At 45.5% G+C, this 12,969-nt stretch overlaps 2 protein-coding genes and 1 non-coding gene across 3 annotated transcripts; 1 reads left to right on the forward strand and 2 right to left on the reverse strand.

Moving 5' to 3' along the window:
• The first annotated feature begins 3,004 nt into the window (after positions 1 to 3,004).
• LOC136540480 (putative pumilio homolog 10) lies at positions 3,005 to 8,404 on the forward strand. Its single transcript, XM_066532487.1, has 5 exons — positions 3,005 to 4,782; positions 5,033 to 5,195; positions 6,337 to 6,500; positions 7,258 to 7,522; positions 7,608 to 8,404. The coding sequence occupies exons 1-5, from the start codon at positions 3,335 to 3,337 to the stop codon at positions 7,710 to 7,712; spliced, it is 2,145 nt and encodes a 714-aa protein (XP_066388584.1). The 5' UTR covers positions 3,005 to 3,334; the 3' UTR covers positions 7,713 to 8,404.
• A 258-nt stretch (positions 8,405 to 8,662) lies between these two features.
• TRNAR-ACG (transfer RNA arginine (anticodon ACG)) lies at positions 8,663 to 8,735 on the reverse strand. The gene has a single exon. It is a non-coding gene; the product is annotated as a tRNA-Arg (tRNA).
• A 327-nt stretch (positions 8,736 to 9,062) lies between these two features.
• On the reverse strand, positions 9,063 to 11,803 carry LOC136540481 (ras-related protein RABH1e-like). Its single transcript, XM_066532488.1, has 7 exons — positions 11,675 to 11,803; positions 11,168 to 11,574; positions 10,946 to 11,016; positions 10,605 to 10,693; positions 10,026 to 10,137; positions 9,558 to 9,648; positions 9,063 to 9,448 (listed from the first exon to the last, which is right to left on the reverse strand). The coding sequence occupies exons 2-7, from the start codon at positions 11,282 to 11,284 to the stop codon at positions 9,287 to 9,289; spliced, it is 642 nt and encodes a 213-aa protein (XP_066388585.1). The 5' UTR covers positions 11,285 to 11,574; positions 11,675 to 11,803; the 3' UTR covers positions 9,063 to 9,286.
• Between the last annotated feature and the right edge of the window lie 1,166 nt (positions 11,804 to 12,969).

Consider the following 12,969-nt stretch of genomic DNA (forward strand, 5'->3'; position numbering starts at 1 on the left):
GAGCGGCCGTGCGCGCGGACACGGTTTTAACGACAGGCCTATTATTGGGTGGCCACGGCCCGGGCAAAGGCCTACGCCACCAACCCCGAGGGCGGGTTCATCGGTTTCGCCTGCCGCCGGCGCAGTTGCATGCGACGGCGCTCCCGCCGAACGCGGGGACGGCCTTGGCTGCGGATCCTTTGCGCTCGATTCGAGCATCATGGACTGCAGTCGCCGAGTTTACTTGCCTCGCAAAAATTGCACGTATAGCACATGATGTAGTGACACACTAATGGAACCAAGTCCTGTTTGCTAGGACTTCGGCTCTTTAAAAAGAGCTCTGGCTTGTCTACTCATGTGAAGCAGCTTCTCTTACGGAGCTAAAGTTATTTTAAAATATTAAAAAAATTGATGGCAATTTTATAATAGCTAGATTGTCCGTGGGTTGCACCGGGGTCACGATTTTTAACTGAACCTTGGTAATCGGATTCAAATGCGTGAGTTTCTTGGACTTCTTATCGAACGTGGACGCGTTAGCTCCTTGAACTTCATATCAGAACTAGGTAGGACGAGGACATATGAGCTCCGAGTAGAGGATAATTCGTACTGGACGTGGACGTGTAAGCACGGATTGAGATTTAGTATCACCGGGTAGATGATGACTTTACAGTTTTTTCAATGTAGAATAGAAGAGAAGAGAAGAGATTTTTATTAGGTTTGTGAGGAGCCCGAAAAAGTCAGCTCCAACTCTTCTATTAAAAAAAAGCTCTAACTAAGCCCATGTTCGCTTCTCTTATAATTCGTCTTTTTCAGCTTGTTTTTTCAGCCGAAACAGTGTTTTTTTTTCTCACAACAAATCAGTCGGAACAGTATTTCGGCTTTTCAGCGAAGCGAACAAGACTTAGAAGCCGCAAGAGCCGGAGCCGGAGCCGGTGCCCTGCCACCTGGGGTCTAAAATCTAAATGTCTTCATAGTAACCAATGAGATCATGCTTCCTTAGAAAAAGGCCATCCTCTTATTTGGAATGCATTCCCGGTCGATTCTGATGAAATGTACAAATTTTATAAAAACAACAATGGTTCCGCACAAAATCAACAACCTGCGGTAGAATATATAGACTACTTCTGATGGGTTTGAAGTAAAATTAAAGGCTACTTTTATTTAAGGCTTACATAGCTATATTTCATAAACAATAGTTTTTATAGGACTCAAATTTAGTTTCTCTCTCTCTCTTCCACATAGAATAAGATATAATATCTGCTAGCTATTTCAATAATTGTTGCAGGCGTCCTAAAGATTTATATTATTATTTATTAATTACTTTGGCTAGTGATGGAATACATGATGTAGTCAACTTTTCATATACTTCCAGCAAAGGTAAACGCCGATTGGACGCGTGGAAGAACATGAGTGATTTGTCTCAAAGATGAACGATGTTTATAATCTTTCTGGGCAAACAACGAAAATCATATTCAAAGAACACTCATTGTTTAATTTTGATTTAGCGAGGGAGTCTAAAAAAGTCAGTTTATTTATGTTGTTTTATATTATTTAAGTTGTGGTAGAATAAACTGCATAGAACACAGGAGCAAGGTCCCTACTCAAACCCCAATCCTCAAATTCTCCTCTCACGTCTTGAATAATGCACCCTTTAGGAGAACCCTACTTTTTAGTTTTGGCTTTTTCTGCACCTGTTCGGAACCATGCTTGCCCTAGCGCTCACTTCCGTCTCGTTGCTTGACCGTCGTTTTTGCTAGATCGGTCGTTGCCGCCACGTACGCTCGGTCCAGTCTCCTGGACATGCCAAGTAGGCAGAGCATCAGAGATGGAGAGGGGCACAGTGCCCGCGCTTCCTCCTGGGAGAACCCTCCCGCTTGCTTGACGCTCCACGCAACTCTAGCCACATCGCCACCAGGCGGCCTCCCTTGGCGGCCACCCCTCCCCTACGAGCCCTCGACGGCAAATCCACCTCTCTTGCCTTCCCCCCCACGTGACTTCGCTAATGATGTGCCTTTTGTCTGGCCTCCTCCCCTGTTGTTAGACCCCTCATCGTCCTCCTCCCTTGACAAGGCTCCTCCACCCTAGCAAGTAAGAACACAAATGACGAGTGGGACTCATATGTTGTGTCTATTGTAATGTATTTGAGAACTCCTGCTAGAGCAGGTGTCCAAAAAAAAACCTAGGTCATCAAAACCAGGGAAGTCCTAAAACCAAAAGTAGAATTTTTTATTGCTAAAGTTGCTCTGAATATAATAGCAAGTGTGAGCATATAAAAAAAAACCAAGGAACATATCAAGGCAAATTAAGATAGACCCAAAACTGAAGCAAGAAATGCGGGCTCATGGACGATTAATTTCCAAATTTCTTGCTCTACCAGGCTCAGAGGCCATCCAGAATAAAACGCCAATGGCCAATTCATGATGTATTATAAATTGTCGTATAATTTTCATGATGAATTTAACTTTTATAAAATTGTTAAGTTTCCTATTATTTTTTTGATGAATTCAACATGTTGAACACGGCATACTATGAATATGGTCCAATATACTAGTATTTTTTTGCTGATTCACAAAATATACCGCTGGACGTTTTAGTTCCACTTTTACGCATGATGAAAACAAAAAATAGAACAATGTTGAAGTTGTTAACAACCTCTCTTCATATTTCAACACGTTGAACACGACATACCGTGAATATAGTCCAATGTAGTATTTTCTGCTGATTCACAAAATTTCACATGACGTTAGTATATACTACTTTTACGCATGATGAGAACAAACAAAGCAATGCACTGTAACAACCTCTGTCCAGATTTGAATACGGTAAACATGACATAATAGCACTTTTTTTTTACTGATTCACAAAACATCACGGGACTATTTTTAGACTTCTACTTTTATATAGCGTGATAAAAACCAATGCGCTCTGCACAGGACTGCTGCGTGTCAGCGGCGTGTGTACTGCTTCCTCCACCCATGCGAGTGCAGGTGGCAGGAGGAGCAAGGAAGAGCTGACCAAAGCCGCCGATCCCAGCCCTGAAGCCCAGTGGTTGGCTATAAAACCCCGCACCCCGTCTGCCGTCCTCCGGCTCTCCCCTTTTGCATGCCTCACCGGCCTCTCCACCTCCTCCCCTTCCGCCTCCCTCCACTACTGCTAACCCCTCCCTGCTCCCCAATCCCGATCCGCCCCCACGCCCGATCCCCGGATTCGCCGTCCCATCACCCCGCTCCGGGTCCGCGATTCCGTCCCCGCTCCCGCCGATCTCCCCGACGTTTCTCAATCCCTCCGGGGGTTTTGATTTCCCATCGTTTCTGGGTTGCGTGTGTGTTCCGGAGTACTGTTGATTGGTATCGAGATGAGGACCGCGAAGGCGGCGGCGGCGGAGAGGACGGAGGACAAAGAGATAGACTTGCTTCTCAGCGAGATCCCCCACGTCACGTCCCCGCAGGGGCGGCAGCGCGGGGTGGGCGTCATCGGCGACGGCAACGGCAACGGCAACGGCGTGCATGGCGCCTCGGGTTCCGACGGCTACACTTCACCAACGCGCATCGGGTGCCGACGGGTACACTGCCCCTCGGGTGCCGACGGGTACGATGCGCAGCGCCACGGCAAGGACGCCTACTACGACATGGTCCTGAACCGTCGCGACAATGGTGCTCCACTCCACGGCGGCGATGCGGGGGCCGTTGGCTTCCCCGCGCTGGGGGTGGACGACCAGGAGCATCAGCTGGTCACGAACCAGCTCCGCGGTCTGCGCATCGGGGACGCGCAGGCCGCGCTCCAGCGCCAGGGCCCGCCGCCAGTCATGAGCGCGGCCACGACCGAGGTCCCAGCAGCGCACGGCGCGTACCATGGGTACAACTTCGCGGCGTCAGGTTCTTCCGTCCGCCAGGAACACATGTTCCTTGATCAGGCCACACCTGTCGGGTACGTCGCAGCACGGCCGCATCGCTTCGTGTCGGACGTTGGCCTGGATGACTATGGTGGTTACCCCAGAGCCCTGGACACCAGCATTGGCGGTTTCATGTACAATAGGGTAGGGCATGGCACTGGCATTGGTTGGTGCCAAGGTTTGGTGCAGCCTGATTTCGCCGAGTCCTACCTGCTTTCCAGTCAGGCTGGTGCAGAGTTTTCCAGCTCGAGTCCGGTTGCCCTTAAGCGACACTATGCGTATGGTGGTGTCCCTGTGGCAGCCAACGGGTTTGCGAGAGGCAGAAATCAGTTTGATGCATTCCGTTGTGACAACAGTCCCAGTGAGGCTGGTGCAGAGTTTTTCAGCTCGAGTCCGGCTGCCCTTGACTTCCGTGGCGGACCAAAGCGACACTATGCATATGGTGGTGTCCCTGTGGCAGACAACGGGTTTGCGAGAGGCAGAAATCAGTTTGAGGCATTCCATTGTGACAACAGTCTGATGTTTGATGGGAAGAACATGAACTTCCTGGAACGTGAGAGGGAGAGGAGATTCCAGCGTGTCAACAGCAGGGCACTGGAGCTTGGGAGTTCTAGGACTTTGAGGTTTGACAATGTGGTTCGTGTCAAGGAAGGATCCATCTACCACATGGCCAAGGACCAAAATGGGTGTCGATATTTGCAGGACAAGTTTTTGGAAGGGAAGCATCATGTCGATGCGATCTTTGAAGGAATCATTAACCACATTGCAGACCTTATGATCAGCAGTTTTGGCAACTATCTTGTACAGAAGATGCTGGAAGTGTGTGATGAAGGACAAAGGCTGAGGATCATCTTAGTGCTGACGCAGGACCCTGTGAAGCAGCTGATTGCCATCTCTCTAAACACACATGGGTAATTATCTTCTCTTCTGAAAATTAATCAGAAATTTGCATTATGATTTCTGTCTGACACTACAAGCATTTGTACTTGGCAACCAATTATGGTATTTTTTGATTTTAGAATGCTGTGCTTTGAGTCAGTATAATAAAGTACACGGGCATCAGAACAAGTGTGCTTTGATGCTAACATTGCAATGTGATCCCTTTTGTTTAGTGGGGGTATGCAATGACGCTGATGATTCTATTGTATTGATTTGTTCCAGGACCAGGGTAGTGCAGAGATTGATAGAGACTGTTAGGAGCAGAGATCAGATTATGCTCATCATTTCAGCCCTACAGCCAAGCTTCATGCTGCTTGTCAATGACCCCAATGGTAATCATGTAATACAGAAATGTCTGACAAACTTTGGAGCTGAGGATAACAAGGTACATAATGATTCCTACTAGTATGTAAACTTATTTCTTCTATTTGTAAATAAATTCTGTCTTCGAGTAATAAGTGGTTGTTGCATTTTTTTAATCATGTTATTGACTTTGACCAATTTACTGGTTGTGGGAGTAGAATTGAGCATTTCTAATTTCGGCTAGCAACTCTTTTTTTTTTTGAAACAATGCCAGCAACTTATGTTCATATGCATCTGTAATCATAATCAGACATGTTTTTTCTTCCATGAAGTAGTTTATTTAAAAGGATATTTGCAAACTGAAAAACATTAATCCTATTCATCTCTACGTAAATTTGCTATTCTTGAACCTTTAGCGGTTTTTTTTCAGAGACAGACAATATCCAGGACTTTGTGTACGAACTACTCTAGTTTACTCTGGTACATATTGTACAGAGACTTTGCTTGCATTTGCAAACAGTATGATTTAAATAACTCTTAATGTTGTGCATTAATTAATTTATGAGGTATGGATCCACCAGAATCCAAAGTTATAGACAGAAATTTAGACATTTAGAAAGTTTGAGACCTGGAAATGACAAAATACACTAGATTCAACTAAGTTCATTAACCAATAACTAAACTATGGCTATGCTCAACTAAATTACCAGTATTTAAGTGGTCAATGACCATTTCCCTATGCATATCATGTTTTGGTGGTGGTGATGTCTTATGATCAACCTTAAGGGTTTTCCTCACTTGTCCTGAACTTGGATTTGACTATGTAATCTTGTGTTTTTCCCCTTCAATATTGCCTTTGGCATATGTCTTATGCATGTAAGATATATTTTCTGCCTACACATGGTTTTTATATGCACTAATGATAGAGAAATTCATTGGGGCAGATACAATTGCGTTCCTAATTTTCACCACTTCAAATTATCAAGTGAAAATAAGTAATAACAAGTTCGTTACTGTGTACTCAGATTCTCATATTATTATAATTATCTTGCTCGAGATCAATGTGGTGTCATAAAATTATTCTGCTAGCAAACATATGCTAAGTATGCGTTGATCTTACTTTACTAGAGAATCTGCAAACATACATATGCTAAGTATGCATTGATCTTACTTTACTAGAGTGAGTATCTGCAGACATACTTATATTTACTCTGTTTAAACAGTTCATATTTGAGGGCGCTGCAGCCAACTGTTTTAACATGGCGGTACATCGCCATGGATGCTGTGTTCTACAACGTTGCATATCTAATGCACGTGGTGTATACCAGGCCAATCTAATTGTGGAAATATGTGCTCGTGGCTTTGAGCTTGCTCAAGATCCATTTGGGTAAAACCCTTGGTTGCTTATATTATATTCTGTTGCAAAAAAAAAAACACCATTGCTTTGTGCTTGTTTTTCCAATACATTAGTGGTCTGTCTGGTAGATTGTAGACAAAGTCTCTGTACCTTCTTATTGCACTGCTTTCGTCGTTTTCAATACTGATGATCATCTCCTATATATCTTATATTTCTACAAGGCTGAACTTTGTTGGAAATAACTTTTCACCAGTGACTTAATTTGAGTGTAGCAAATGTTTGTTCTCCGTTGTTTATATAAACCTGTATATATGTATCTCAGTTCAAATCTATGTATGTTTCAAGAGCTTTTCAGTGATCATAACTCTTGTTTGAATAAGCAGGGATTTGCCCAATTCTCTTGGATTGACAAGGATTTCTGATTTTTCAAAAAAAGGAGGAATTCTGTTCTTTTTATTAACTGTCACTCCAAGGGGGTTCATCCTAACTGGGATGCAAGTCCCACATATTTTGGGTCATTGGGTCAACCCAAAACTTGCTAAAATGAACTAAAATGTCATGCTTCCTAATTAATTTAGGAGAAATGAACTTGGCTAGTTGACCCACAAAACACCATTGGGTACACTGCATCCTTAATCCTAACCCTCTCGATTGAAACAAGTCTTAATTGATTTCATTTATCTATGGTATTAGGAATTTATCTTGAACCAGAGAGATGGCAAAACTCAGAACTGTATGAACTCATCCCACAGAACTAAGACTGATTTCCCATTTCCCCTTGTCCCAGGAACTATGTGGTCCAATATGTTTTGGAACTGAAAATTCCTTCTGCAAATGCACACTTGGCATCTCAGTTTGAAGGAAAGTATATTTATCTCTCAAAGCAGAAGGTGAGCAGCAATGTGGTGGAGAGATGCCTAAAGTTTTTCCCGGACGATGCCAAAGCTGTCATAGTACATGAATGGCTCTTGCTCAGCGGGTCTCACTTTGAGCAACTGCTGCAAGACCCTTATGCCAACTATGTCATTTACACTGCCCTTCTCCACACCAAGGTTAGTGCAATATCATCTTAGTACATCATTCGGTATGCGCAACATTGCATTTGTCATGCTCTAGTATTTTTCTCTCCAATGGCAGGGCCATCTGCACAGTGCCCTTGTTGAAGCGATCCGCCCTCATGAGGATGCCATCCGGACCAGCCCCTGTTGTAAGAGGATCTGCAGGGCCCTGTCCAGGAGGTGAAAGTTGTACCATCTGTATACCTTTGGTACCAGGAGGAAGGTCGCTGGCGTGTATTTGATTGTTGTCAATTTATGTTCACTAGTTTGTCACCCATAATGTACTCCTCCACAACGCCCTACACGAGCCCTGTCAGAGTTCAGAAAGGCAGGTTTTTGTTGCAAGAACAACGGTTTAAGTTATTGTCAGGTACTCATCAGGTTGTAAAAAAGGATAACGCCCGTCGTGTCTTCCGTGGTGTAGTTTTTTTTTGCCGCACGCCTGTCCTGATGGTGTGCTGTAGTGTAGATTGTAGAGTTGTAAAAGGAACCCGTGTGCTTTCCCCCCTTGGGTCTGTTTTGTATCTGCTGTATTGCTTGCTTTCCACTTTGGATTCTATGAACTGTTACTGCTGGACAAGGATCATTCAAAAAATATTATTGTTGGGCAAGTGTTATACTTGTTGCTTTTAGCCTTTTGTACATAACTCAACTGTGTGTTTTAAGGAACAAAATCAATGTTTCATTGAGTTGTAAACATCGTGTGCTGAAATTGTCAGGTTTCCTGTTGATTGAGTGACATCCAGTTAGATGAATATTAATTTCCCTTAAGCGATTTGCTTTGCTGCTACGGAATGGGGAATGGAATGTCGATGGGGAACGATGTTGGAATAGAACTGAAAAAAATACTGCTGTGAAATTGAATGGCTGGAACAGATCATTGCCAAAAATAAAACAAAGAAAATAGGATTTTTTCGAGCATTGACAAAAACAAAAAATAATAATAAAACGAAATTGCTGATGCAAGTCCACTTGGGGAAGACAAGGAATGGAATGTCGATGTTGGAATGGAACCGAAACGGAGAATTTTCTGCTGTGAAATTGAATGTCGATGCTGGAACAGAGCATTGCCGGAACCAAAAAAAAAAAAAAAAAGAGCACTGCCGAAAACAAAACCAAAAGGACCTGCTTAAGCGACTCCGCTGGGGATCGAACCCAGAATCTCTGGTTCCGTAGACCAGCGCCTTATCCATTGGGCCACGGAGTCTCTGATGGTATTATTTTTGTAGCTCCACTTATAATTGTATTAAGAAGAGTTACTGCTGCAGTGATGAAATATCATGATATATATCTAACTAAATTGTAATCACTGCTGCACGCCCGAGGAATCGAAGAGTTCTAATATAACTGAATATTGAAGTGGAATATTTGATTCAGCTTGTAAACATCCGGAAGTTTCCTAATGGAGTTTTCACCTTTTCTTTGCAGTGTTTGTGTATTGGTCATTTATGTAATATAAGACTTTCTAATACTCTGGCTCGCTCTTGTTGTTATATGATATGGCAGAGCTTCTACTAATGTTTCAAAAAAGAAAGAAAAAAAAGTGAGCTGCCGTTACCTCCAAAGATTTTGTCCCTTGGGTTTCAAAACAGTTAAGTACTAGTATATGATAACTTGATAAACATATCTGTACACAGAAATTGGCCTGTCCCTATGGATATCAGTATTCACTAATGGACGTCTGGACGAAAACCCACTCTTCATCTCTCTGAAACTACTAACTCAATGTTGCAGTCTCAAAAAAAAACTGTCGAAGTCTCAACAGGAGCAACCACCTGATTTCTGCTCCAGCTGCGCGGCTGCGCCTGACGCCGACGAGCCGCTGGCAGGTCTGAGGTTTATGTCGACCATGTCTTCGTGCTTTGCTGACGAGAGCGCGTCCAGTCCTGGAAGGGATCCAGCGATCTTGCGGAACAGAGGCTGCAAGACTTAAGTTTTCACTTTTCAGATGTTTGATCAGCCATGGATATCAAGAGAGAGCTTTTGCTTGTGAAAGTGAAGTGGGGGAACATTAATAAAGAGCCAGGACCTTGACGTTGGACCCAGCTTTTGCACTGGTCTCTATGAACATGGCACCATGCTCCTGTGCTTTGGCTTCTCCTTCGCCAGTGCACACTTTCCTGGTGACATCATATCCAGGGAACAAAAATCAGGATAGTTGACCACTTTATTGAAAAAACTATATCGCAAGAGTAATTCCTTAGATTTTATACTGAGCAGAAGATGGGGCGTCGGGGATGGAACATGGAACTGATGTTATAATTATATAAAGAAAGGGCCTGAAGCCCTGACCTAAAGTTTAGTCCTGGACCAACCAAACGGTGGACTAAATTTTAGCCCAACTCAACTAGTTGTTATAGCCCCTCTCGGTAATACATATATCTAAACAATATAGGATTAATCTTTAGTCGTGTAATTTTAGTCACCTAGACTTTATATAGTTGGACTAACAACCAGTTCAAGTGGTCCAAACAGGTCCTAATTCAGAGATACAAACCTCTTGTCAACAAGGTCAGTTTTATTTCCGACGAGGAAGATGAGCACATCTCCACCTCTTTGCGTGTTCACTTCCTCGATCCACTTTGATGTGTTCAAGAAGGATTGGCTGTCTGCAAAGAAGGGACACAAGAGCCTAGCATTGGACAAGGATAACTTATACACATTTGAAACGAAAAAAGAAAAATCAAAGGACAACGATAATATTATGTTTGTAGTGAAGCTTCCCCAAAACAAACCTCATTTGAAACAAACAGTTCGACGTATTGGCTTCTCAGAATTGAAAAGCTGGAAATCATGGCATGCCTATGGGGAGATTATTAAAAGCACTGATTCTTTTCTAAACAGAAAAGCAGTGGCTATCAAATTTAATTTAATAAACAAAAAAGGCGACATTTTTTTTAAAAAAAGAAAGAAAGACCTTCAGAATTTCGCTTCAAACAATTTCAGAATTGGCCTGTTACAGCTCTACGAGAAATCAAGGGCAAAAACTTCGCATATCCTGTCCAGCGTAGAAAGCAAAGGAATATACTGTACGGTATACGCTAGCGGGAAGTGTTTCTGGAGACGGTCAACTTACCGGTGACATCGTAAACGATGACGGCCACGGAGGAGTCTCTGATGTAGCTTGGGATCAGGCTGCGGAACCTCTCCTGCCCAGCTGTGTCCCTGCACATTTTAACAATTCACATTCACTAACTGTCTCTGTCAAAACCTAAGTTCCAACAATCGATTCGCGCAACTGCTTTATGAGGAAAGGAAAAGCTGGACATCTTGATCTCGTCTTCATTCATTACTCGTTACTAGTACGCACTAACAAGGAACTCCATGGGAAAGTCAAAGCATCGACAAATCTGCGTGTTCAGTTCAGAACTAAGGAGGATTAATCAGACCCTGAAGAAAAGTCGGGCGTATGTATACCAGAGCTGGAGGCGAACGGTGCGGTCTTCGAGGTACATCGTCTTGGACAGGAAGTCGATCCCGATCGTCGCCTGCGTCACGGGGGAGGGAGCAGATAGCAGCAGCACGGATCATCAGATGAGATTTCGCCGACAGGTTTCAGTAACGATGATCCTGCCTGAAAGCAGGCACGAGACGAGGGAGAAGGGAGCCGAAGATCGTCGGGCGGGCGGGCGGACCGACCTGGTAGGTGTCGTCGAACTTGTCGTGCATGAAGCGGGTGATGATGGCCGTCTTGCCCACCGCCTGGTCGCCCAGGAACACGAGCTTGTACTTGGCCAGCGCCGACACCACCGCCATCGATCGCACACCGCGCCGGAGGGTAGCCGAGCTCTGCTGTGGCTTGGCGTATGTCGCCGCGATCGAGGCTGGGCGTCTGGAGACTTGGGATCGAGGAACCGAGGAGTTGGTGTATGGGGCTTTGGACGCTTTCAACTGAGGAAAAAGGGAGGACGAGCTTTGAACGGGGGAAGATGGGGTCGCTTTCGGCGTTTCAAATTAGGCTTTCCCTCGTCGTGGGGTGGGCCGAGGAAGAAGAAGTAAGAACCAGGAGGAGCGTCTCTTTGCACCGGCTGTAACGCAACGCGATCCTGACAAATTTGCACTCCCTTTTACACCACGTTGGAAAATGGAAACTTATTTTTTAAGAACAGAATAAGAATATAATAATAATTGTAGAAAGCGCAATACTTGCGTCGTGTAGGGTTGGTCAGCGCTGATCAGCGGATAAGTAAGCGGACACGGTCGCCGTAGAGAGCAGAACGTCCGGTACAAAACGGAAGCTTTTTAGCCCGAGACCCGCGAACCGGTTCCCCGCTTCCCCTGGTTCGGTTGCGGCGTCCGCGTCCGCGTCCGCGCCCGCGCTCGTGCCACGGGCGTGACCTGGTCTCGTGGTCTGGTAGTACGAGGAGCACAAGCGCGCGAAGCAATCACGTGACGGGGGGGGTCCAAGCTCCAAAGTCCATACTACAAAAACACGCTGGTTTGACTTTTGGAGAGTAGCAGATGGGCCTTGGCTTCAACCAGCCCTCGACCGCAGGCTCTTAATGTTGGGCCAGTCCAACTTCCTTTTAGTGTGCGTTGGGCCAGGATGTAGCGGAACAGAGTGCACTGTCCAAGTGGCCCACATCAGAAGAAATGGACTTGTTTTGCTGGGCCATCAAAACCCAAAGGTTGTTACTGTGCAACGGATGCACCTGGCCGCAGCGCCCGCGGTTCACAGCAACAGTTAAATAAAACAGTGCGGTAACAGCTTTACGAATTCACCCATTCACACGCTCGAACCTCGAATCGAACTGAACGCAGACGATTGAGGACTTCAACTGGCCTGCTAAAGCAGACGTCATGTGGCGACCGTTTTAGCCTGTCAGTGAAAAAACTGTGCGCCGTAACAGTGTGCGTACGCTATAAACCACCAAAGTGGAAACGCTCGTTCGTTAACCGAACGCAGTGGCAACAACAGCAGTGAAACAAGCCAAGTAGCCAACACACGCGCCGCTACCACGGAGCGAGGGTGACGCGGTTCACAGCGCCGAGCAGAGAAGCAGCTGGCCAGCAGCAGAGCCGTATCCGATTCCGTATGAACAGCGCGCTTCTCGCCTGTGCACGAACTGGCAGGCGCAGGCGGCAGGCGTGTAATGAGGCTCGCCGGGGTCGATCAGATCGGTACGGGGGCCGTGCAGTAATCGCCGCCTTAAAGGTCACAACCAACTCAGGCGAGCGAGCTTCGCCTCCGCCGGCCGCGGCCTGCCTGCCCGCTGGCCGCTGTGCACCAATGGCGACTACTAACTCCCCGTATTAATTGCCCGCAGTAGAGCACCGGCGCGGCAGTCTACGCACACGTCATGTACGTGTATTTATATACGTACTCTTGTACTGTATATCCATCGGCTGGAAAAACGACGGCGGCGTGAGTGAGAGTGTGAGACGCAGCAATTCTGGCAACGTACGTAGCGCGTACTCTCGATCGCGTTTAATAATAATAC

Source organism: Miscanthus floridulus, chromosome 2 (assembly GCF_019320115.1).
Source record: "Miscanthus floridulus cultivar M001 chromosome 2, ASM1932011v1, whole genome shotgun sequence".
NCBI lineage: Eukaryota > Viridiplantae > Streptophyta > Magnoliopsida > Poales > Poaceae > Miscanthus > Miscanthus floridulus.

Bases quoted from the DNA above. Each gene is read 5' to 3' on its own strand.
- LOC136540480 (XM_066532487.1), top strand. From the start codon at position 3,335: ATGAGGACCGCGAAGGCGGCGGCGGCGGAGAGGACGGAGGACAAAGAG. The intron at 5,196-6,336 runs GTACATAATGAT...CTGTTTAAACAG, and splicing joins TTGGAGCTGAGGATAACAAG to TTCATATTTGAGGGCGCTGC. The intron at 6,501-7,257 runs GTAAAACCCTTG...CCCTTGTCCCAG, and splicing joins CTTGCTCAAGATCCATTTGG to GAACTATGTGGTCCAATATG.
- LOC136540481 (XM_066532488.1), bottom strand. From the start codon at position 11,284: ATGGCGGTGGTGTCGGCGCTGGCCAAGTACAAGCTCGTGTTCCTGGGC. The intron at 11,017-11,167 runs GTCGGTCCGCCC...CCCGTGACGCAG, and splicing joins AGTTCGACGACACCTACCAG to GCGACGATCGGGATCGACTT. The intron at 10,138-10,604 runs GTAAGTTGACCG...CCTTCTTTGCAG, and splicing joins CATCGTTTACGATGTCACCG to ACAGCCAATCCTTCTTGAAC.